At 45.4% G+C, this 26,341-nt stretch overlaps 1 protein-coding gene and 2 non-coding genes across 5 annotated transcripts in view; 1 reads left to right on the forward strand and 2 right to left on the reverse strand.

Moving 5' to 3' along the window:
- Positions 1 to 1,552: 1,552 nt before the first annotated feature.
- On the reverse strand, positions 1,553 to 1,643 carry TRNAY-GUA (transfer RNA tyrosine (anticodon GUA)). The gene is given in 2 exon segments: positions 1,553 to 1,588; positions 1,607 to 1,643. It is a non-coding gene; the product is annotated as a tRNA-Tyr (tRNA).
- A 289-nt stretch (positions 1,644 to 1,932) lies between these two features.
- Positions 1,933 to 26,341, forward strand: part of LOC146196085 (uncharacterized) — a 48,236-nt gene continuing 23,827 nt past the window's right edge. Inside the window, exons 1-2 of one of the 3 annotated variants that reach the window (XR_014706076.1) lie at positions 19,338 to 19,695; positions 19,765 to 19,952. Coding sequence is in view for 1 of the 3 variants with exons in the window: in XM_084598088.1 (XP_084454214.1) it covers positions 19,818 to 19,914 (97 nt within the window). In the remaining 2 variants the exon portion in view is untranslated. Of the gene's footprint in view, positions 2,063 to 19,337; positions 19,696 to 19,764; positions 19,953 to 26,341 lie in introns of those variants that run through there. The other 2 variants (XR_014706077.1, XM_084598088.1) reach the window with 2 other exon arrangements.
- Positions 12,445 to 12,517, reverse strand: TRNAK-CUU (transfer RNA lysine (anticodon CUU)). Its single transcript has one exon. It is a non-coding gene; the product is annotated as a tRNA-Lys (tRNA).

Below are 26,341 nucleotides of genomic sequence, written 5' to 3' on the forward strand. Positions count from 1 at the left end.
AGGCTCAAGACTGTACTTGGGGCCTTTGCTTAGAACACATACAACATCTTCAGGCAATACCACGTCATTCGGGACCACAAGGCTGCTGGTGCCAGCCGTCTTGCTCGTTGTTCTGTTGTTCGTCAGAGCCTGCTGAAGACACAGGGCCCGCCAAAATTCAGTCATCTGGGCAGCAACTTTTCTGGCAGCACGCAGCTTAATTTCTGCTAGCCAGGTCGGGTCCATCGCAAAGCAAATCGAGCGCAAAAGGTCTTGGAACCTGCGTACTTGGCTCCAAATTTCTGATCTCAAGTATCTGCAAATGCGTTTCAGAATAGCCGTTCGCGGTTTGATGATACCGAACAAGGAACTTACTTCTTCGGGAATGAATCCCTTCCGGAGGCAGAAGGAGAAGTACCTGGCTCGGCATGTCGCATTGGCGATGAAGTTGACGCAGGCGTTGACTTAGAGCCATGACGGACACAGACGACATGCTGGCGATGGCACTCGGGCTGCGCCATGAAGTGCATGACACAAGCAGCAAAAACAACAAAACGACGCCTTGAGCACTGGTGGCGAGAACGTCTGGGCAATACTTTTGTGAACAACGCACTATAGCGTTGTATGGAACGTAATTGTTTTAGGCCTGATCCAGAACCGACTGCGAGAACCAGTTGAAAAAGGTTTGGGACACATCATCATCATCATCATCATTTTCTGGTTCTTGTCCGACGAACGACGGTAGTAACGGTAGGGTGTCTACGACGGTTTCACATTCAAGGCCGGCATGGAGGAAGGAAAAAACTCCTTCCTCCATGGCGGCCAGTCTCAAGGGAGAGTGCGCGCTCAACAGAAGCGCTCTCTCCCTCGAAACCGGCCGTGCCACATTCAGGCTTACGAAGACTGGACAGCCCCCAATACAGGCACAAGTGCAAGCTTTTAGTGCCCTGCTAGACTTCATGTCGGAGTCTGGCGCCCTCAACCTCACCCAACGTTTTTAGATTACCTCACCTAACCCAACCCCTTCCCCTCTAAGCCTCAGGTCATCCTCATGAATAAAGATTTATGAATGAATGAATGAATGAATGAATGAATGAATGAAGGAAGGAAGGAAGGAAGGAAGGAAGGAAGGAAGGAAGGAAGGAAGGAAGGAAGGAAGGAAGGAAGGAAGGAAGGAGTCTTAGATGGTGCGATGAGCGAGGAAAGAAAAAGGAGCAAACGGCTGATTTCAAGAATTGACTCAACTGCTTATTTAATACTGGGCACAGAAAACTAGATGAAGTCATTGGTCGAATCATGCGAGGTAGGTAGCAACTTTAATGATTCCATCCAAACTGAGTTTTGAAAAAGACAGGCTGTCGTATATGACATATCTGTGTAACATTTCGCCTCGAACAAGCGATGAATTCTACCGAGCAATGCATTTTACGATGCGCGTTCACAAACATATAGCTATACTGAAAAACCCGAAGCATTCCTCGTGATACTGAAAATACGTAACATTCCTCGGGATCAACAGTGCGTCATACGTTTTCAAAAGCAACTAAAATAATTAGGAAAAAAAAAAAAACACTCCGTCGAGCCGGATTCGAACCAGCGACCTATGGATGTCCATAGTACGGAACCTCTACAGTCCACCGCTCTACCAACTGAGCTATCGACGGCAACGAGCGTGAGCTAGCATCTTTGACAGGTGTACAACGCAGTTGCTGATTAATTTGTACACAGTTATGTTATTCTAGGCACTATAGTTATGTTATGGTGTCTGTTATGTGTTCAGAAGTTTTCGAGGTTACATACTGTGAGCTGGAAATATGTTCTGCGCAATTAGGATGAATACGAAAGCCTGATTTTTATACATCACCATCTGGAGATAGTTTTACAACCACAGCCTTCCGACATCCTGTTTCTCCGCGCATACGCTTTCTGCCACCTCAACATCTGTCACGGTTAGCTCAAGTAAAAAAATTCGCATGAAGAGCCCATGGGGCCCTTTCAATGCGGCCCAGTGCGGTAGAAAATGAAAGGCATGCTGTGCGATCTACGAGAGAAACCGTGTGTCGGATTACAGCTAAGGTATTAGGTAAGTAATACGCCGTTGATTAGTTTTAAGCGCCAAATAGACAGAAGGGGAGGAAACCAGATATTTGGCGCGATTCAGTTTCCAACAGGTCTCATCGTGATGCGGTCGATGCGGTTTTCAGACGAATTTTTGAGCTTGTCGCTCCGTCAAAAGTCCGGCCACCCTCAACAGCTACTTTAATCACATCAATTGTGATACCTTTTTCAACCTCAGCTACAGCATCAACTAGCTCGTCTTTTCCCTGTTCTTCCATGCCTTCTATTTTATTTTCTGCCTTCAGTGCAGTATATCTTTAGTTTGATTTCTAGTCGTTTTCGTTCGCCTCCGAATATTGCTAATGGCCTGATATGCTGTTTGCTTTAATATGAAATAAGTTCCTGCTCGTCACAATTTATAACATTTTCGTCTAGCTTGACAAACTTCTCGTATCGATTATCATTTGAGGTGTTGCAAAAATTCAGTGTGAAAAAAATGTCCCCATTTTCTTCCCTCTCATTCTGCGGTTTTTCATGTCACTTGTTTGGGGCTGTTTTCAAAAGTATTTTCTGGCACAAAAAGCACTCTTTCTCTTTTTACCTTAATCAATTCTCCTCATTGTAAGCTTGGCCCCACAACAGATGAGAATGTTCCTATCAATTCCTTGCCAAAATAGGCTTGAACAACTCAAACCAGACCCAACAAACAAAAGGCCCTATGTTTACATCTACCACGCACAGAAATTTCTTGCTCAGTGCTCCAACTCGTGTCTCTTTTATGTAAAGCTTTCATGAGTTTTTTTCTTTTTTAACTTTGTTTGTTTGTTTTTTCATTTTTCTCACCAAAGTTGCAAATAACAATAGTCGCTAAACTTCATTGGATACGACCCTGCCTCTGCGCAAAGCCTTATTGCTCTGACCAGGCCACTAAGGGAGCCATACTTGGTAAATATCATTTGTGTGTTAGCATCAGTTTTATAGAAGGGAGTGGTAGTTCAGGCGGTAGGGTTCGATCTCAGGGCGTCCAGTAGAAAAAGCAGGGCAATTCCAGAGTAGATGAGATATGCCACCGTGCTTTAGAGTCGTTCATGAGCCTTCCTATTCAATAAAGGACGTTCAATCAATCAATCTCATCAAATTTTTCATTTCACATCCCTGTCCTTCTACATTTCTTTTAACACTGAGGTGTCTTTGGGGAATGCCACTATGTCAATGTTTAGCACCTGCTACATCATCTACTACAATTAGCAATAGTAGAAAAAGGTTAAGGTTGACTGTTCAGCGCAGTTTTCATTTCTGGGGTCAGCGCATATTTCTTCTTACAGTAGAAGCCGCTACCCCCTGTCAGTTGTTATAGGTGGGGCTCGGGTGCCGCTGGACGAATCCTCGGCTGCATCGACGCCCGCTCCACCCAGGAAGAAATGCCGCAGAGCGAAGGAGTTGGGAGTAGAAGGACGAAGACTTGGTATATATTTACATTGCTAGGAGGAGTAGAAAAGAACTACGGAGAAGAACTGTGATTGTAGTTATTTCTTCAGCAAGAAAAAGCAAAACACTGTGACTGCTAAGAAGAACATACTTTCACAGAACTAAATGAACTAAAACTGATGAATTCATATTTACCTGAAAGACATAATATTGCTCACAGGTATTGCACAAATGCACGTGAGATGGTAATTTTGCCCAGAGTGGTAAAAATAGTAGCAATGACTAAGCTACAAGCCCAACTTGGAAATAAATTAATAACAATAGCATAAAGTATGCAATATTGTATTCGCATCCTAAGGTCATCGTGCTCTTCATGATCTTATGAGAATGGTTATAATGATTACTCTTGCTTTTACTACATACTTTTCAGCAAAGCTTTAAATGCTGTTTCATGTGACGGGAAAGTGCAGACCGTCTAGGTCTAGTTACGTGTGTTGAAGAAATGGGCACAATAACATGCATCTTCATATTTCCCTGGGCAGTTTTTGAGCTGCTCTTTCTCTATTGCCTTCCTGTTAGGCACTGCATCCAACTTTACATGGAACGAAAAATTGTGCTAAGACTATATATAATGCAACCACTCATCACATTCATTATTGACATACGCCTATAATAGCTGTGCTTACTGTAGGAGAAGATGTCTTACAATAACATGTAATTATTGCTGTCTTGCACCCGCTGCAACTACTGCATCTCCACCATTTTCCCAACCTCACTCATCTGCACTCTGCTGCCCTGTTATAACTAAACTTTGAATCATCTTCCTTATTGAGAGGAATAATCAGTATTCTGTCCTGCTCTGCCCAAGTCTACTTGTTCTTGACTTCAGCTTGGGTGATATTAACTTGCATTATTTCCTTGCCAACCTTGTTCTGTTCCCTTCTCTTAATATTATCCCTTCATTTTCTTTTTCATGGCTCGTTGCCTTGTCTTCAGTTCTATTTCATGCATTCTGGTCAGCCTGAAAGTTTCTGCTCTACAATCAAGTAAACAGCAGTCATGTCTGCCGTTGAAAGTGTAAGGCTAATTAGCCGATGCAAATCAGCTTTTGCTGATTCATACGATAAGCTAGCAACCTTAGCTCTACATTTTTTTTTTAGGAAGGTGGAGGAGGGCTGGAGCTGCTATTGGTAAGCCATTATTCATAGCCTGAAAGTATTTGCTAAATGCACTGCACCCCAGTCTTACGCTCCTAAATCTGCAGTCAGGACTGTTTTGTAATGAAGTGTGGTGGCACCACACCTTGCTCATTACAAACTTGCCATTACACCCCGGTTAGTCATAGAGACCATCATTAGCCCCATTTATCTCTGCACTGCCAAGGTCAGCTGCCTGCTACACTCGAAAAAGCTGCAGGAAGGAACACATGTTTCTGATTTATGTTCATTCTTCCCTCATTATGCAGGTTAGTCACCAGAACTACATGGGAGCTATCCAGTTGCAGTTTTTCTATGATAAGGAATTATTTTAATGTTTTTCAGCTGTGGTTACCTTAAACATGCATATAGCTAATGCTAGAAAAAGGAACTATAAAAGGTGCTATACATAAGTGCTCATCTCTAAAAGACAAAGATTGACTCCTAAAATGATGTGATGAGAAAGAGCATATGTTCCATCATAACACTAAGACTAACCAGGAAAGCATTAATTGGGCTGCATCAAAATCCTACAATTTCGAGCTCATGTTTATGATGGTACGGCACTCCTTTCAATGAAAAAAGCTTCATCATATTATTAAACCACATTGGGACCTGTGCACGTGAATGCTAGCTTTTTTTTTTTTGTACACAATGGAGCCATGCAACTAAAGATCCTCAAAATATTTACAACTTCATTCAGTTAGCACAGACTGCACCAATTTCTTGTATGGTAAAAACGCTAGCACTTTAACTCAAAAAAGGTTTAGGCTTCTGCTAACAAAAATTAAGTATTCAACAGCTGTGTTTAGACCTGCATAAATAAGCAGTACCATATATTTTTAGAAGATTTGCACTGTTTTCATCTGCTTTGTTCTTTTCCTCTGTCTTTTTTGTGTGTGCAACTTGTCATTAACAAGAAGTACCACATATGTTTATAAAGTTCAGTGACATGCTTTAGCCACACTGCAGTCCATCACATGAAGGCTTACATCGCCTAGCTTACACCCATACAGGACACTGCACTGTTTATGCCAATCACTGTAAGAGCACATAGCACAATGCTGCATTGTGCCGTCGTTCCGCGGTTATTTTTTGACAAGCTAGACACTCGTTCATAAAACTCAAGGTGGCAACTGGAAGCGGCCTTTCTAAGCACACATCATCTCCCTTATGTCCGAATAAAGTTTTTCAGTCGATCACCATTGCGGTCGCTTATAAAAGTTACACTTGCTCACCTGCCTTTCACGTACACTTTCATTGTCTCTGTGTACAGACAGTGATCGTGCCTGTGCGTCGGCATGATTACTGAAGTGGCTGGTCATCGGATGGGTCCTCAAGCTATGTGGGCAACCTCTGTCTTCAATGAAGTCAACTATAGAAAAGTTGTGCATAGCGGCATTTTATACTCTTTACGCCTGATATACTGTACCTCCACACGGCAACCATGCACTGCGTTGGTGGCGGTAAAAATATTTGTTGCCAAACAAATGCAGATTGCGGCAAAGCTCTCTTGCATGGCACGAGATAGTCCTTAAGGGGCCGCCCCACTGGTTATTGCTGGCACCTGTGATCTAAATGCAGACTGAGAACAATGGCCAATTCGCTGCTGTCCATCCCTGATTTCATAGTGTGCTGGAACCATCACTGATCAACCAATAGAATTTGAATGCATCCCAATGCAACGATGAGCGAACCGCATGCTCTGAAGCCAGAATTTCATCTTTCGGTTGGAGCGAACGGTTCTGAACAAAGATATCAGCCAATAAAATTTGATTCACATCGGTCCAATGCAATCCGTCCTCTTTTGGACGCAGAGACCGCATGACATACTGTTCATTCCTCAACATCGCTATACACGATTTTACAAAGGGGCGAAGGATGCTGCTATATTGGGGAGCTGCCTGCTCCCATAGCTTAAGAAACTGTTGAGGACTTCCCCGGTTTCTCCAAGGGTTATAAAACGGTCTGTAGACCGGTATGCAAACCAATTCTTGCATTCACTGAACACCCATTTCTTTATTTGTATCAAAACTTCCTTTGTCCCGATCGAGGCAATGAACATCGCCTCTCTCTCTCTCTCTCTCTGCATTTGTGTGTGTGTGTGTGTGTGTGTGTGTGTGTGTGTGTGTGTGTGTGTGTGTGTGTGTGTGTGTGTGTGTGTGTGTGTGTGTGTGTGTGTGTGTGTGTGTGTGTGTGTGTGTGTGTGTGTGTGTGTGTGTGTGTGTGTGTGTGTGTGTGTGTGTGTGTGTGTGTGTGTGTGCGCGTGCGAGTGTGTGTGTGTGTGTGGGTGTGCGCGCGCGTGCGTGCGTGTGCGTGTGTGTGCGTGCGCCTCTCAGCCTCTACTGTCAGCTTTAAAAAGAAAGGTCTGCAGCCGCGCAAAGTTTATCTGCTGCATGGACTAACGCAGGTGGCCTGTTTCCACGACTGGAGTATTGAAAAACGCATAGCGCATAGCATGCTGACCCTATCTGGTCACCTACATACCTTCTCGTCACGGATGAAACAGTGTTTCATGATGACGGTGCGGTTAACAGGAAAAACACCCGCACGAGACCAAGGAGCACACTTCATCACGGCACGGCTTCAGCCCAGGTGTGCCAGTATGTGACTCTGCACTCTGCTCTCTACGGGTAAAGCAGAGCAGAACTATAACAGCGCAGACGACGATCGAGATACTGTCGCTGCTTGAATTAAAATGCCATCAGCATTTATTGCAGGGTACGTGCATATAAAATGGAGACAGAAAGACGAAAGCATACGCCGCGGAAGGATATATTCAACGAAATTTTTTCCGGCGGGCAAAAGCAGATGTCGCCAAACATCTCCGTATTTCGTGCAAAAAAAAAAAAAAACGTTTACTGCGTTCATTATTGCTGAAGCAGTCGAGGAGGAGGTGGGAACTTTATTGAGGAGAAATTGGAGTATTCTTTCTTCGTGAGAGGACGCTTCTCCTCAAGCCGTCCCAGGAGTGGTCGTCGCTCGATGGCGCTCGACGACCTCCTTGGCCCAGGCCAATGACGTATTACCGGCCTGGATCAGAGCCATATGGCCATATCAGAGCTAAGCAATTGCGGCCTCCCTGTTCCGAATTGGTAGGGTGCTCGATGTAGCGCACCGCCACCCTGTTCTCTTACACGTTCCGCGGATATTCATCAGATGGTGCCGCCAGAATCACACCGCTAGAGTCAATTTTTCAGTGACTCGATCTACACACCGCGGCTTCTCGTTGGTCGTAGACCCCAGACAACCATATCAGATCCAGGAGATGTCCATAAAATGCACCCCTCAAAATATTTAATATTCAGAGGATCTCCACAAATACCCACAATTGGTCCAGTGGATATTCCAGAGATGTCCCTATTGCCTCACAGTGGACGTCCACATGGACATTCATTATGATGTCTAGAGGACATTGCCAAATCAGTCTCTGGACATTGCATGGACATTGCCAAGATGTACAAGCATGCACTTTCAACGGAGCTAGGGATAGCTGTTGAGCAAAACACATAGCGTGAATTATAGTTTTATTCACAAAAGAACTCCAAGCTTTCAAACACCTTCCCGTCTTCATGGGTTTCAGTTTGCGTCCGTGCTTTTGCCTCCTGGAAAATATGACAGATGAAGTGAACAATAAAGTGGGGCATTAAGAAATTTACAGGTAACAGAAAATAAATAGTCACAAAAAAAGGCCGCATGCACAAAACAAACTTGTCTGAAAGCTGGCAACAGAACTTACAGCTATATAACAGTGAAAAAAAAATGGATGTAAAACCTGTACGTGCGAAGAAAATAAGCCTATTAACATGCCCGTAGTTAAAGGAATGTAAAAATTTCACAACTTGTTGTCTCTGTAACAAGGATAGTTAACAATTTGTGTTCACTTCTTTTTCAATTAAGGTTGGAAGTTGTTTTCGATTGTAAGCTGCACTATTCAGGCTGCATTTTCAGATTTCACCTCGCTGGGACTGAATGACTTCAACCTAATTAAGCATGAGTGTCCACTAAAAACTGAGACATACTGTGCCTTCCTTTCCCCAAAAACCAACCAAATAAAAGTTTAAACAATAGCGGAATGAAAAGGTGGTGTTAAGGCACTCTCGCATCCACTTTTTATTAGAAGTTTGGCTGCCCCACCTAATTCAAACCGTGTACAGCCTTGGTAAACCATGCAAAATCACGCTTGAGCTTTCGCTCATTTAAATTTGTTAAAGCCATGCTTAAACAGGCATCTAGCTGGTATGTACACACACAGTTTTGTACAAAATAGTGGCTAAATTTTCATACCTTGTTTTGCAAGCCTTTCCTGTTGCTGTTTAAGACGGCATGGAGCATGTTGGAGCCATTTCTTTATAACTGCTTGCACATCATCCCCTGTTCCAACATACCGCATGTTTGACCTTGCAACCACTGAAACAAATACAGCAGTATAGTAGCTGTGGTTCATTATTAAAATACTAAAAAGAAGGAAAAATTGTTGCCAGCCGCTGCAATTGCTATTTAATAACTTAAGCAACTGAGTACTGAGCTGCAGCCAGTGGAAATAAAGGAACAGGGAGAGGAAAACAAGGACAAGTAGAGCGTAATGACAGCAAGAAAGGAAAAGAGAGTTTCATACACTCTTCATAATATCCAGAAAAATATACAGTGTGAACAAGCTAGCACCGCACGCATGGCAAGACAACAATCTTATTCTCTGAAGTGAGCTAATAAAAGCCCAGTCGAGCTTTTCTGAAAAAATCTTGAACAAAAAATGTCAAAGCAGCAACCCATTTTGCGATGAAGGCATGCAAAAAGTGATGTTCGCAGCAAGTGCTGCTGACCTGGGCGTGTTTAGGAGGCTTCTCCAGTCGCGCGGCAAATCAAAGCAGCTATGCTTTGACAGCTTTTTAAGCAGGGAGGTCGCGGCCTTCTGCGTAATGTTCTCTTCTAGTATCCACTCCCACAAAATGCACTTTATGTCAATATCAGCAATGTCACTCGCACATTTGCTAGGCGTTGGACGCGCGCAAAATGGCTCGCCGCTTAAAGAAAAAGCTAGAGGTTCCGATGACGCAGGCGATCCTTGCGCGGCGGGAATAAACTCTGGGTCAAACATGGCAGAGGTGAACTCCGGGCTGTCATTGCGGGCTAGCTCTCCAACTACCATTTCTGGTTTATGCACTTCTGCACACTCGTTGGGTTCCCCAAGAGCAGAAAACATGGCACGAGTATTCCTCGCAGCTGCGCGTGCTGCCCATGTCTTCGCTTGTGCTTTAGGTATAGCTGATGGTGATGCTGAAACGTACGTACCTTTGAAGAAGCGTACTTCACGAACAAGGCAATGCACAGGGCGATTAACAACTTGAAATGACTGCTGCTGTCAACTTCGTCAGCGAAGATGTGGCCATGTGACGCGCGTGCGACGATATGCGGCTGCCAGCAACTCGGAGAGCGGTTGAGGCGATGTGAGCTTGTGTCAGCCATGCAACATATGCATGCCAGGCACAATGACACTTCCGGCTTCCGGGGATCGCTTCCGGTTGTACAGGAATGTACTGGTTGTGTGCATAACTATTACACCAAGCGCGAGCTGCAATACTCGGAAGCGCCAAGATTAGCAAACGTTCCCAAAATACGACGACGCCACTCGCGACCGCTGAGTGTATTGCAATAGGCATGTACTACGGCATGAGTCATCTGTGGACACACGTCCGCGTTGCACTTAAATTGACCGCGTCTTCTCGCTCGCAGGGACAACACGTGCATTGTGTTATTGTGTTGTGGTGGCTGTGCAGCGGAGGCAGGGAAGGGAACGAGACGAACGCCGCGGACGCCATGAAAGAAAAAAAAAAAAGGCGTGCTACTCCGCGCTAATTTTGTGGTAGAGTTGCCGAGATATCATGAAAGGGACAGCGCGTCGCCCAATAAACGCATTTTTCATGTTCATAACAAATGTATCATACAACAAGCCTGCAGGTAAAGCATTTAATATTTCTCGCTCGCCACAAAGAATGCACTATTTCTTGATCGCGAATTTAGGCAGGCAGCAAGTCTCTCCAACGTCCTCCTCAACCTCTCCGGCACGAGCAACGAGCTGCCTACGTTTTTATCATGCACTACGACATGAGTCATCTGCGGACCGCGTTTTCTCGGTCGCAGTGGGAAGGGGGGGGGGGGGGGGGGGCTGTGCAGAGGAGGCAGAGAAGGGACAACAGGGTCTTGAAGATGAAATTGAAGGGCTTTACTTGAAGACTGCCTGCCTTTCCACTTGCCTCTATCCGGTCCGCACAACGAGCTACCCCCACGTTTTTCTCCGGTAGCGCCCGGAGACAATGAACCACATCAAAATGGTCAAATTTCCAGGAAGCTCGACTCACGGGCACGTGCTCACGCACAGTACGCTACGCAAACACGATCCAACACCACGGCGCGAAAAATAAACTGCATTAAAATGCAATTAAATTACTGGATATTTCGATTATTTAATTTCTTACGGCAATTTAAATTTCGCACCTTGTGACATTTTTGCAATAGCATATATTCATGTAGTCGACAATTTGAATATGACAGTCAGATCTACTTGATATTTACCAGCGGAATTCGGTAGCTAAAGAAAAAAAAAAAGTTTAGTAGGCCGGCGCGGTAACATTCACGTTTGGCTAGTGCGCGATGCCTGAAATTGCAGCGAACCGCTAGAAACACAATCTAGATGTGTCACCAAAACAATGTTTCATTAGTCCGAATCAAAATTTAAAGTAAAAATCTGCTGAACTATGCATGTCCACTGAAAGTCACATTATAACATCGAAGTTGTGTACACTGTGTGATATCTTCACGACCACGCAAAGGTAAGGTCATGAGGATATCCACTAAAAGATGATCTTTTAATAATGGACGCATGGACATCTCATGGGTGTACAAAAAATGACGTTTGATATTGAGACCTTTTGTGAAGATCCTATGGATATTGCTGGTTGTGGGGGACAATGCTCGACGCGGATTTTGAATTAGTTCTGATCGAATCGGGCAAGTACCTCATCTAAATTGGTGATGAAAACGATAGAATGTTCATCTGTGTGCCACTTTTCAGTGCGGTTGAACCGACAGAAGCGTTCTACGAATCGTATTTAGCGTTGCAACTATTCGTACCTACTAGTCTCTTGATTCTACCATTCGTTTTATTCGTAAACAGATATCTTTAAAAATCGGACGCTTGTAGGTTGTTACAGGGAGCTGCATACATGGAGAAGCATATTAAACTGTCAATTTGTCCTCCTCATGGGACGTATTAGGGTGATCTCGACTCCATCTAGAAGTGCGCTAAAAAGTTGCAAAACCGTGGTAGTCGGAAATAACACGTCGAAAAAGGCAAAAATAAAATGCAGCGCCCAACGCTCGAACCCACGACCCTGAGATTAAGTCTCATGTTCTACCGACTGAGCGTAGAGAATGGTAGCGAATTGTTAAAAAAAAAAAATGTGTGTGTGTGTGTGTGTGGGGGGGGGGGGGGGGGGGGAGATAAAACAAAGGCCTCCCTGATCAGCCAACAAGTGCTTGATAAACTAGAGCTGCTGAAGAAAATTTAAACCTGTCACGTGCTGACGGGTTTGCCATTACGCTTTGTATCTTCCCCCATGCCAAAGCTGGTTGGTAATAAAGAAAAAAAAATAAAACATGTTCAACTTTTGTAAACCATGCTAACCTATAGATGTATCCATGAAATCGGTTCGAAGGGTTACGCATGTCGAGAGGGCATTAATAAAACTGAATTGCAGTGAGTCTGACAAGGTGATAAAAAAAGCGCCCAACGTGGGGCTCGAACCCACGACCCTGAGATTAAGAGTCTCATGCTCTACCGACTGAGCTAGCCGGGCGACACGTGGTGAGGGTGCTAAAATATTTAAAAAGAGCATGAGCCGAAGTAACACTGATTTGGTCACAAAAATTCTCACAAACTTGTCAATCAACCCCCACGTATATTGGTCGATAGGTCCGCCGATCGAAATGGACCAAAAGATGGCGGGCTAGCTGATCAGCTTGTGACAGATTTGTGAAAGTTTTTGTGCTGTGATCGCAGCCTTATTGATTCGACCTCCGGATGAGTTGAGGAAATTGAGAAAATGCATGCCCGACTACTGTGCTGGAGTTCCCGAGTTCGACCCCGTCCGCCAGCGGCTGCGATTCGGAGGAGAAAAGAAAAGGCGTCGCCGTGCGATGTCAGCGCATGTTAAAGATTTCCAGGTGTTCGAAATTACTCCGTAGCCCTCCACTACGACTCCTATTTATCTCTTTCTACGTTCACTCCCATCCTCATCCCTTCCCTTACGGCGTGGGTCAGGTGTCCACAGAAACAAGATGACAGATATATACAGCGCCTTTCCCTTCCTGTGACCAGCTATTAATAATAATAATTAATGTTATGAAACAGTGCACGGGCCTGTGGAAAAATAGTTCTCATTCGTCCGGGATGCTGGTGAGGCGAACACCAAGTGCCAAGGGGTGTCCCACGCACCAGCAGGGCTCGCCGCGAAACGAAATTTTAATCGGTTGTGTGCTCTATTTTATGTTGAGGGTCATAGTACAGTAGCCGAGCGTTTTTCCACCACAGAGCCGCCGCGTCTGGTGGGAAAAGAATAACAAATAATTTTCGGTCAAAGCTGATAAATCTTTTCGTGGTTGCTTAACATAACTGCTTCTACGACTGGCTTAACGCTGGCTCTTAACAAATTTCTTTACTTTATAGCCCCTCCGGGGTGGTGCAGTGGTAAGACGCCCGACCACTATGCCGGAGTACCCGGGTTCGAACCTGACCTCGGCGGATGCGTTTCGATGGAGGCGAAACGAAGAGGCGTCCGTGTGCTGTGCGATGTCAGCGCACGTTAAAGATCCCCAGGGGGTCGAAACTACTCCGCAGCCCTCCACTACGGCTCCTCTTTCGCTATTTCCACCTTCATTCCCACCTTCCTCCTTTCCCTTACGGCGCGGTTGAGGTGTCCACAGGAAACAAGTGAGACAGTTACGGCGCCTTTCCCTTCCTATAAACCAATCAGTTCTTTACTTTACCATATCTTTCATTCACCCAGAGCCAGATAGACACACTTGCAACAGCTCTTCACGGCCTTTATAAAGCTGCTCTTTGTCTTCCCATAACCACTTCCACCACTGAGCTTTATGCTACCGGGCTTTTTCATCCTCTTCGCAGTCTCCTTTCTCTTCACCACGGCCCAGTGGCGTCGCTAGCGTCACCCGCACCCGGTGCAGAGGCACGGCGCAGCGCGGCATCCCCCCCCCCCCTCCCCACCTCCATCCCGCTCGTCTTAAGTACCGAATCGAAATTTCCTTTCTACCTCCTCTGTCCTCATAGTTTGCTTTGAAGTCAAGTTCGCTCTGCACCCAACCACGCAGTGCGAGTGAAGCGGCATTTTTTTTTTCTTCTTTTTAACACTTAGACGCAGCGATCGTAACCCATGACTCATAAATAAGCAAAATATCATATCAAAAGCACATATTTCCGAAAAAGGCAGAAACACTAGCACGTGTAAGTTGTGAGGGAATTCACTGAGCAAGCGGCTTAAGACCGGTGATTGCCCAGTATGAGACCATAAGGAGGAAGGTGCCTCATGAACTACGCAATGAAGGCGCCTCTGAAATGTTGCAACCGCAAGTCTTCATGCTGCAGCTATCGTTCTTGGGGTGTTCGGCTGCATTGTTAGTACCAAGAGGACGCTGGTTGTAAGCGAGGTCGCAAAATGGGAGCTCACAGAGAAACACTCTTTGGGCACACTCTGTAACCGAACCTTTTCCACTGTCCAGGGAAGGACCTTTTAGGAGAAGGAGCCCAGTGTTTCGATCAGGTACCGGAGATAGTCTGTGCAAAATGCTACAGTGACACGCGAGCCGCAAAGCAACGAAAATACAAATCAAAGCTCTCTCATGCTCTCCTTCGGGAAGCCAGTTTCCCCGTTCCCTGCGCTGGCCCGTCGAGCCGCAGTAATGACGTATTTCCCGAAAACGACGTCCATTGGTCCGTCCCGCTGTCTCGGGTGAAGGATGGATGTCTACCGCTCGCTGCGCTCTTTTCCCTCGCCACGGCCTGACTCAATCCAGAGGCGCGCGCTCCCTTGCCCCCTTTTTTTTTTTCGCGTAGGCGGAGTGCCACGCCTCACCTCCCGCCAAACGCGGAGGAAGAAGGGGAATTTGTCTTACGGAGGCTAGACGACCGGGTAGGAGAGTGAAAAACCTTTGCGAGGGAACGGAAGGAGAGAAACACGACAGAATCGGGTGATTTTCAAGACGATTTTGCGGCCTTGCGTTCTAGGGGCGAAATCTCACAGTCACCGGGGAAGAAAATATTTTCGACCGGAGGGTGGACAGTGGGCCCTTAATGCCACGGGTTGCAGAGTTAGGTCCCAAGCAGATCTAGCCTTTCACATGCCACATGCATAGGTGAAAGCCTTTTACTTTCTGCGAATCTAACTTTTCTCCTCTCCTTGTCTCCAGAAGGTGCAAGTTGACTCCCGCATCCAGACTGCAACGTTAACAACGCGCATTGGTGATCAACAGAAAATATTAAGCACGAAACGGCCTTTTGGAGCTGGGAGACGGTGAGCGTCTCCAGACTCATTTTTTGACGCTTTCAATTGCGTTTGTCATTTTAACAATCAATTTGCTCTTTTCAGAGAAAAAAGGTAAAGCCACATAATGCACTGCGTGAGCACCCTTGGGTACATTCACTCTCAATTCCCCTTTTAAAGCGCCTGGTCTTGCTGAAGGTGCCTTCCTTCCCTTCTCATTTTTTTTTCTCCTAGTCAGCGCGTAGTGACCAGACTTGCCATTCCACTGAGCAACAGGCATTCCGTGCCTTTCAGAGTCTTGAAGGTTTGAGGTAGACGTACGTGTGACTAGGCCGAGGAGCGAGAATGGCTCAGGAGGTCAATGAACAAGACAAAAGACTGCCGGAGAGATACTGCCAGTGGTCCTCGCTTGGGAAAGGAGAGCGAACTGCACATACACAAAAAGATGCGATGAGGCAGCGCGACCGCCGACGGGTGTCGTCTAACACCAAGTTTTTTCCTTCCTCCATGTCTAACACGCTCCCGTGCAGGGGTTTCCGATGGGTGTCGAGTTAATGTTGGTGTTTCCAGGTTGCACGCACGTAAACAAGTCCGCTTCAATTACGTCGAGTCTATGGCATAAACTATAGGGCACGTGTTTTCATGCACTCCTCACAGCAGAATAATTCGTTCTGCGAGACCACACTTGCCAGTTAGTGTCTCAGCGGCACCAATGCGCGCCTTGTAGCGTCTTTGGACAATAATTCATTTGGCAGCCACCCCTTCCTCCCTCTCACTGCCCAGCTGCATCCCCCTGGGCGCTGCAACTGGTATGGACCCCGCACCCCCCTCGCGACGCCACTGCCGCGACCAACAGATAGCTCGCCTCTCCAGCACAGTTCATGGACGCTGGCTTCTCAACCAGGCTAACATTTCCCCCATCTAGTCAGACCCTCTGCCAATTCCTTCCCCTCCGGAGACTACTAACCTCCGTATACTTCCTCTTCCAGCCAATATGTCGCCGGTCCTGCATGCTGGCCGCCTGGCCGCCGACATGCTGCTGCCTTTCATCATAGTCCGCCCTTCAATACCCATGGAGTCGCTTACATGGATGCCTCCTATGGGGCCCTTCGCGGGTCCGGAAGCCAGGTCCTCTTTGATCCTCGTCTATCTACCCCTGTCACTCACACTAACGGCCCCTTTCTCCACCCTCCGGATATTATCTCGCTTGACGTCGTCTCCATCATTCATGCCATTTAATGTTTCCATTCTCTCCCACCTGTACCTCAGTATATTACATACACTGACACCCAGACTGCTATCCGTGCCATTCAGTCTAAAAGTCTCACACATCATATGTCCACAGAGCTCGAGGCCGCACTTTTTGCGCTGCAGCTGCCCCGTCTTCCTCCAATGAATACCTGGACACTCGGGGATTGACGGCAATGAGCTGGCGAACTAGCTCGCCCGTGAAACTCGTAACCGGTGTTACGTTTCTCCACCGAGAAGTGGGACAGCTGACGCGGCCACCGCATAGCAACAGGCAGAACCGTGAGCGGATCGGCCATTTCGGCGCCGTTCATCGGCCGCGCAACGCTTCCTCCCGCGGGCAAGACTCGACGTGTTCCTGCCACGCGCCAAATGTGTGTGCGTGCGTGTGTGTGCAGACGCCAGCCAAGCCTGGAGCTCGTGAGAGAGGGCGCCGCCCTCGCCCGTCTGCAGGAGGTGGAGGAGATGAGGTCGGACCATCTGCGATTGAGTCATTCGTCCTGAACCAACATGTTTGGCTCTCCCTTTCCTGTGAAGGTTTACCCTTTCCCTGTGAACTGGAAAAACTATAAAAAGCAGCGGCCGACTCCGCTGAGAGAGAGACTACTTTGACGCGCCGTTGGCACGACGCTAGACACCAGCTGTGTGAGAGTGTCTGTAATCTCTCCGGGTCAGCTTCTCTGCCCGTGTCTTCTCGATGTTGTAGTAAAGGTTGTTTCGTTAAAAGACGCCTCGTCTTTGCTGGGACCGTTCATGCCGTCCGCCGTCCACGGAGCCGCCAGGCCAACGCTACCGAGGGGCCGCGCGCCACACGTAATAACTGGTGGCAGTGGCACGCTACCCCGGCACACGCAAGACCACAAATGTAACACCGGGCACCATTCATCCCCTGGCCAAGATCCTTGGAGGGCGGGTCGAGACTGTCTCTTCGCGCCACCATTAGCGAATATTACAATGCTGCTCGCTCAGACCGCAAGCTCTACCCGATCCTCATCCTAATATCTCCGTTCGGGAGATTCATGTCCTTTGGCAGATACAGCTGAATACACTCATAATCACTCCACGGCTATATCTGTACAAATTCCGTCGTGCTCCATCGTGCCCAACTCCCCTTCCCCTTATGCCAACCTTTCCCACTGCCTATTTTCATAGTTGCATTGCAATCGGGTTTTTTTCCCACCCCCTCCCATACTATCTGGACCTGGGTGGACTGGCTTGGCGCTCAGGGTGAAGAAGAGCAGCGCCTGCTCGTCCAGCAGGCCATCGATGTATTAGGCGCCTAAGTGTTGCGCCTCAATAAAGTCTTCTTCTTCTACTACTACTACTCTTATGCAAAATTCCAGTGCTCTGCATCTCGCCGATTTTGAGATATATTTATATAGCCTTAGATTGGACTATTTTACAGGCAATTTGGAAAAACATTTTTGAAGTCTCACCTCGCCTTAATATCATGGGGAATCCCAGTTCACTCAATTAATTTACGTCTTTGATATAGTTGCTGTCTCATATATCCGAGATAAGCTTAGGCTCAACTGTTCAGCTTTGTCTACATGGAGACATGGAGACCGAACCGCGTACCTTAAAACCTTAGAAGACCAGAGAAAGAATTTTTCTGACAACCACTGACAAGAGAAAAAAATGGCAGCCTGCTTGGTATATTCATGCAGTCCTTATACAGTGGTAGAGCGCGGATAGGTCTCGGACCCCTCTTAAATTCTGCAGGGGGGTCTCAGACGCCCCAGACCCCTTCACTTTAAGCCCCGGGTACAACTGAACTCTGCAGCGACCGGTGTCCAGACATCTCAGTCACAAAAAGTAGACTGCTGTGGACACTTCCTTTTGTTACCTAAGAAACGCTAACCATGGGGAATTTGTAATCAGGAATCTTAATGTCTTGCTTGTGCAATATAGGCAAGAATAAAAAAAAAACAATTTCGAGTACAGTTCTGACAGCTAGGGATGCGGAGTAATACCACGGCCCATGATTACGAGCTGCTGTTTAAGATTTATATAATACTTTGCCTTGATACCAAATCGAATAACAATAGCGGAGTGAAAATTCGAACCGAATACGAATCGAATATCTGTGTGACTGTTATTTTCACGCGCAGAAGCAGTCAGATCTTTAGCCTTTTCTCCGCTGCTGCTCTGGCAAGCGCACAATCGGCCGCTTTTTAAGTTGCGCTCTTGCATTTGAACCAAATATGGCGACGGGAAATTTACTGTGCATGAGCTAAACAACATATACGGGAAATTTACTGTGCATGAGCTAAACAACATATATCTTGTATAATTTCACAGATTAATTGAGCTAAACAACATATATCTTGTATAATTTCACAGATTAATTCTAGCGTCAACGTATATGCACCCTTTCGAATTAAGATGCTCTCATTATTGGCGGTTATATCTTTTCCGCCACTACAAAACTGCATGTGTGTGGGCGCGCGTGATGCGTATGCGTGCGCGTGTGTGCGCAATAAACTCATACGAAGGTACTCAATGTATTTGCAGCCCCGCATAGGGTCATTGCATGTTTTCATTACAATGAAGAAAACAAACACACCATTCCAGCAGCGCGCTGCGAAGAAGCAGACTGACGGCTCCGGGCCCGCCAAACCACAGGAAAAAGAAAATATGAAAGCAAAAATCGCGAACGGAGAATCGGCGCTCACTCTACATTTCCGCCATGAGGAAGGATGGTGGTGGTGGACCACCACCATGAGGAAGGAAAAAAAAAAAAAAAAAAAAACCTTCCTCCATGATTCCCGCGCATATCGTGCTTTGTGAGCACGGCGCACGGTGATACCTTGCGTGCGACGTGTTACGTCATTCTGCGCAACCAGGTCACGTGATAGCAATGAGGGACCGCCCCTACACAGGGTGTTGTGAGCTAGTTCTGATCTTGGTTGTGAGACCTGCCACATTCTTCCACACGTGTTCTGCAACTTCTGCGCGCGGCGCGAACTTTGTTCCAATCAGCCATGGCGTTACGAGGTGTGCTCGTCGGCGATAGCCAGCTGAAGCGATTGTGCAGGTCCCGCCTGCGGTTGTGTCCGTCGTTTGAGACCTGCACATTCAGCTTCGGAGGCTGTTGTGACGCCGTGCGCCTCGCAAACGCTGTGGGGGACCTAAATCTGCGGCGCGCAGATTTCGCACTTCTGTGCGTCGGCGGCGACGACTTGCCAAATCTCGACTTGAGCGTACAGGTGATCGCTGACAACATTAAGGTATGTGGTCTCACGTCGAACGACTTCCAGTTTCAGTAATGAGATCTCATTTGTAATTTCACTTTCTAGTCCCTCGATCGTGCTTCAGCTGCAGAGTGACGTGGCCCTTTGTGGTTGTACTGATGATCTTGCCTCGGTGGTTTGCCTGGATGGACACTGAGGAGAGCCGCCGCTGGCTCAACCGCCGTCACGTGCTTAATCGTAAGCTGGAGGCCATCGGTAAGCGGATGCCGTGTATCTGCTTACTGAACATGGACGTGAGTACCGGTTCGTGTGTGCGTGCGTGCGTGCGTGCGTGTGTGTGTGTGTGTGTGTGTGTGTGTGTGTGTGTGTGTGTGTGTGTGTGTGTGTGTGTGTGTGTGTGTGTGTGTGTGTGTGTGTGTGTGTGTGTGTGTGTGTGTGTGTGTGTGTGTGTGTGTGTGTTTTGCTGTATGCCTTACGAGTGAATAGAACACACACACACGCACACACACACACACACACACACACGCAAATAAGCATAATATGAAGACCAAACGAACAGAGTGCAGGCATGCAACGGAATTTATTGGGTACACAGGGAATTGACGTTTCTGCTTAGTGGAACAAAATATAAACGTGTGGCCATAAACTGGCGAGCTCTTGTAATAAGAGATAAACTCACTGTATACTGGCATAGCCCCCCCCCCCCCCCACACACACACACACACGGTCATCACACCTCTCACACTTTTCTGTTTTCTGTGTCAGTTTACTTCAGTAATCATATCTGAGAAGTATTATATGAGAAGGTTGCATTACAAAATGAGCAGGCAACAGGAATACACTCCAAAACAAAAGGCTGCATTTTTTTTTTCTTTCAAGGTAACAGGATCAGAGGCGTGAGCAGTTGTCTGGAAGACCATAGCAACAAATTATTGCACTTGACAGTGTTGATTGATAGAGAGCAGTGGTTCTTAAACAGCACATGAAACTGAGGTAATTATGCAAGCAGTGAGACATCAGCCTCGGTTGTGTAAAAGGTAGGGTAAACAGATGACGGCTGTAAACAATTTTATGGAAGAGGCAAAGAAGTGCCATTTTTACTTGAGACTCTAAGGATGAGAGGGATAGCAGTGTCTTTAAGTTAGTAAAATTTCGGCTGTAGTTTTGAACTATGACAAGCAGCACAATCTTTTATGCACTCCACAGAATGAAGTAAGTAGTCTTGATGAGGAATGACAGTTACAGAAAGATGCATATTCAAGTTGAAGGCACCCCGCCGGTGTGGCACAGTGGTTAGGTCGCTTGACTACTGTGCCTGGCCTCAGCGGCCGCTTTTCAGTGGAGGCAAAAAGAAAGGCGCTCATGTGCTGTGCGATGTCAATGCATGATAAAGAACCCTAGGGAGTCGAAATTTCTGGAGCCCTCCGCTACAGCGTTTCTCGTAGACTGAGTTGCTTTGGGGCGTTAAATCCCATAAACTAAATCAAACAGTCAAGTTGAAGGCCAACAAACATTTGATATGCGAGTTGCTGAGTGGAAATAGGCACGCCTCTGAGGTTATTTTTTATAGGCCAGTGTACAGTTAGCTTTAGCAATAATTTTTTCTGTATTGGCTTTTTGTAAAAGTTGGAGCAAAGAAATGAACGTTAGGTAAGTAAAGAAAACTGGATTGCATTTAGGTAAATGCCGTTATTAGATGGCATCCTCGAGGCGCTGCAGATGAAGTTATGTGATGTTAGGAAGATAGTGAGAGACCAGAAAGCGTGGCGTGATATGGTCCATAGAGTCACGGAGAGTCGGACATGACTGAACTGAACTGAAATGCCGTTAATCTGCACTCTATGCCGTAGATCAGCAATATTAAATAAAGATTTCCCTCAAGAGCATTGCCCTTACCAGAGGGGATTTTGCTACAAATAATGCAAACAATCTGATATCCAGGTAACATTTGATTATGTAGATCGTTATGTACGTCAGAAAAAATAATGGGCCTTTTATACTGCCTTGGGGTATGCCAGATGTTACATCATATAAGAAGGGTGAATAATTATCGATAGAAGTTAGATATTTACAAACTCTTAAAAATTTTCTTATTCAAGAAATTGTTAAGGAATTGAGGCACAAGGCTGATACCTCAGCTATTCGACCACAATGTAGAATGCAATCAAAGGGTGCAGTGTATTCGAGGAATACACAATCGATTTGACAACTTTTGTCTATTCTGTGTAGCGGCTCATAAGTAAACTGTAGTGTTTTGTCGCACATGACAGTCCTTTTATGAACCTGTGTTGTCTTGAAAAGAGGAACCTTCGCCTTCTAGATGTTGTATGTTAGCTGCAATTATGTGTTCGAGAAATTTGCAAGAAATATATTTCAGCGAACTTGGGCAATAGTTAACAGCATTGGCTCGGTCGCAGGATTTAAAAATTAGGACATTTCCCATTTTTCGCGTGGGTAACGTCTCATCTGTGAAAAGTTATTGCCAAAACGTATGACTAAGTTTGACACTGGAATGAACCACAGGATGTTTCAAAATTTTAGTTAATACCATTGGCACCACATAAAGGAGTTCATTTTATATTATTAATTATTATTTTATTTTATATTATTAGTGGCCACCCGGTGTAGGATAGCCAACCGGAGGTCTTTCTGGTTAACATCCCCGCCTTCCATCCTCATTCCTATCTTTCTATTAGTCAATGACATAATGCCATGAATATTAACACTAAATGTAGTTAGTCATAATCTGGTGTTATTGGAATTAAGATAAAAAAAGCCTCATCAACTAGTGAAAAATGTACAGCAGTTTCAGAAGGCAAAATTGTTTTCCAAAATTTTCTCAGACTGGGTTTAATGAAGACAGAAGGTCATGAGACAAACTTATGCTTGGCTTCACACAGGACTGTACACTGCTCTTTATTAGTGTTTTTGTGTTTTCTAATTGTGGTGATTCTGAAAAGTCCCCTTTTTTTTTCATCAGCATGCAGAGGCTCCTGTGGTATGACAGTTAATGAATTAGACCAGAACAATATACGGGAAACTTAGGTATTCATTACTTAAAGTAATTTTTCTTCGAACTCAGTTTTCATTTGCAGATTGATTGGGGAATGATGTCAAAAAAGTTAAAGCCAGCAGAAAATAAAAGGTTTTGAATGTGTCAAAAGGATGCGTTAACAAATTTTATTCGAGAATATTCCACTTCCTGTGTGCTGTCATGTTACTGCATGAATGGTGTGATGTTTCTTTTTTATTTCTTAGTTTTCTTAATTTAGTAAAAATGTGAAACCATGGTGTTTTTGGAACATTCTTACATTATCTTGGTAACATTTCAGGAAGAAAAGCATTTCATGCTTTTGTACATTGTTGTAGTTCATGTTACGAATATATTAAGCTTGTTTGTAGATTTTACGGTAGTAAATTTTATTTTAGGGGAGAAATTGTTTTGGAAGTCCATAATACAGCCTCACTGTCAGGGATAAGCCTAACTGGGACATCACTGCAGAACATGTATGTGCCCCCTATTATTCTGGTCTGCATATGCACATTGAAGCCACTTTGTGCAATGACAGGATTAAATCACAAGGTGATGTATTTGCCCGGGCCACAATTTGTAAAGATAATTGAGCCTGGCTGCCAAGTTCTAAAATAAAGAAAAAGAGAGATGAACTGACTTTGACATTTACCATGACAGTTGTAGGCATAGGCATGTGACAGTTCGTCCACTTCAGATCAGCTACTATTTCAACACTTCAAGATGAAATCATATAGTATTCAGAGCACTGAAGAAATTCATGGAGAAAATGGGCATGAAAGCCTAGGTTGACCTACTATGTACAACACTAATGATTCAAGCATTGAAAAGTTGAATATAAGCGGAAAAGAAAATGGAAAGAAAGGACAAAACTTCTAAAAAATTCAGTTTGTAGCCACTAATCACCTGCTATCATTAGCATCACCATCATTTGCCAGACTACACCCGCTGCAGGGCAAGACCTCCCCCATATTCCTCCAATTAACCCGTTCCCGTGCTAGCTGCATCCACTTGACCCCCTCATACATATTGGTCTCATCCGCCTAATTTTCTGCCGCAACCTGTTATGCTTTCGTTTCCTTGGAACCCTGTTTTTTACCCTTAGCAACCATTAGTTGTCCTCTCTTGGTATTGCATGTTCCACCCATTTCTTATCCTTGACTTGGTGTAGAATGTCATTAACTCGAGTCATTTCTCTGACCTACTCCGCATGCTTCCCATGTCTTAATGTTACACTTACCATTTTCTGTTCTGCAATTTCCTGCATTGTCCTTGATTTAAGTAGAACTCTTTTCATTAGCCTCCATGTTTCAGCCTCACAGTGAGTACTGTTAAAATACAGCTGTTATATACTTTCCTCCTTAGTGATACCGGTAAGCTGGTAGTCATGGTCCGCGAGTACTTGCCAAATGCTCACCATCCCAATCTGGTTTTCCTAGTTATTTCCCTTTCGTGCCCTGGATCTGCGGTTAATACCTGTCCTAAGTAGACATATTCCCTTACCGCTTTCAGCATCTTGCTACCTATAGTAAACTACGATTCCTTTCTGAGGCTGTTTGAACATTACCTTAGTCTTGGGCACATTCATTTTTAGACCTACCTTTCTGCTTTTCCTGTCTAGGTAATCAATCCTTATTTGCTGTTCGTACCCCGAGTTACTTAGCAAGGCAAAGTCACTAGCGAATTGCATGTTACAGAGATATTTTCTCTCAACATTTGTTCCTGACTGCTCCCATTCCAAGTTTCTGAATACCTCCTCTAAGCAAGCTATGAATAGTACTGGGGAGGTCACGTCTCCTTGCCTAACACCTTTCTTTATGGGAATTGTATTAATTTCATTATGGAGGACTGTAGTGGTTGTGCTGCCACTATAGGTATCATTCTGTATTGTTAAATATGGTTCATCTACACAATGATTCTGCATGACTGTGGAGGCTTCAACTGAGTCAAATGCTTTTTTGTAATCTATGACTGCTATGTATGTGGGTTGGTTATATTCCTCTGTCACCTGGTTGATAGCGTCGATATGGTTCATGGCAGAGTACCCTTCAAGAAATCCTGCATGATCCTTTGCTTGAATTTAGTGCAAGGTTGCCCCGATTCTATTAGTGATTGCTTTAGTAAATACCCTGCACATCGTCATCATCAGCGTGACTATACCCACTGCAGGGCAAAGGCCTCTCCCATATTTCTCCAGTTAACTCGGTTTTGGGCTAGCTGCATCCACTTGACCCCTGCGAACTTCTTAACCTCATCCGCCCACCTAACTTTCTCCCGCCCCCTGCTACGCTGTCCTTCCCTTGGAATCCAGTTTGTTACCCTAAGCGACCATTGGTTATCCTCTTTTTGCACTACATGTCCTGTCCATGCCCATTTCTTCTTCTTATTTTCCACTAGAATGTCAGTAACTTGAGTTATTTCTCTGACCCACTCTGCACGCTTCCTATCTCTTAATGTTACCCCTAACATTTTTCGTTCCATAGCCCTCTGAGTTGTCCTCAACTTAAGTAGAACCCTCTTGGCTAGCCTCCACGTTTCAGCCCCATAGGAGAATACAGGTAAGATGCAACTGTTGTATACTTTCCTCTTGAGCGATACCGGTAAGCTGCTAGTCATAATCTGTGAGTGCTTACCAAATGCGCTCCATCCCAATCTTATTCTTCTTGTTATTTCCTTTTCACGGTCCGGATCTGCGGTTATACCTGTCCTAAGTAGACATATTCGCCTACTACTTCCAGTGCTCCGCTACCTAACTTAGACTGCTGTTCCTTCCCGAGGCTGTTGAACATTACCTTAGTCTTCTGCATATTGATTTTTAAGCCTACCTTTCTACTTTTCCTGTCTAGGTCACCAATCATTATTTGCAGTTCACCCCCGAGTTGCTTAGCAAGGCAATGTCATCAGCAAATCGCAGATTACTGAGGTATTTTCCATCTACCCTTATGCCTAACTGCTCCCATTCCAAGTCTCTGAATACTTTCTCTAAACAAGCTGTGAATAGTACTGGGGAGATTGTGTCTCCGTGCCTAACACCTTTCTTTATGGGAATTTTGTTACTTTCTTTATGTAGAACTATGGTTGCTGTGCAGTCCCTGTATATATCTTCCAGCACTTTCACGTACGGCTCGTCTACCCCCTGATTTCACAATGCCTGCATCACCGCCGAGGTTTCAACTGAGTCAAATGCTTTTTCGTAATCAATGAATGCTATGTATGAGGGGTGGGTATATTCCGAGAATTTTTCTATCACCTGGTTGATGGTATGAATATGATCGAGAGTAGAGTATCATTTTCGAAAACCTGCTTGATCCTTTGCTTGTTTGTAGTCTTATATGTAACAGACAGTTAGCTGATTGCACATAATGCACCCTGCACATAATGGGTACTAAGCTGATTGATCTGTAATTTTTCATGTCCTTGACATTCTCTTTCTTGTGGCTTAAGGTAATGCTAGCCTTGTTTCATGATTTCGGTACTGTCGAGGTCAAGAGGCCTTGCATATACAGGTTGGCCAGTTTTTCTAACACACTCTCATCACTATCTTGCAACATATCTGCAGTTGCCTGGTTTTCCCCAGCTGCTTTCCCCCTTTTCAGTGCTTCTAATTCTTTCTTTACTTCACACTTCATTACCGGTGGAACATTTGGCTGC

This window comes from Amblyomma maculatum, chromosome 3, assembly GCF_055883805.1.
Source record: "Amblyomma maculatum isolate TAMU_Amacu chromosome 3, ASM5588380v1, whole genome shotgun sequence".
Taxonomy (NCBI): domain Eukaryota; kingdom Metazoa; phylum Arthropoda; class Arachnida; order Ixodida; family Ixodidae; genus Amblyomma; species Amblyomma maculatum.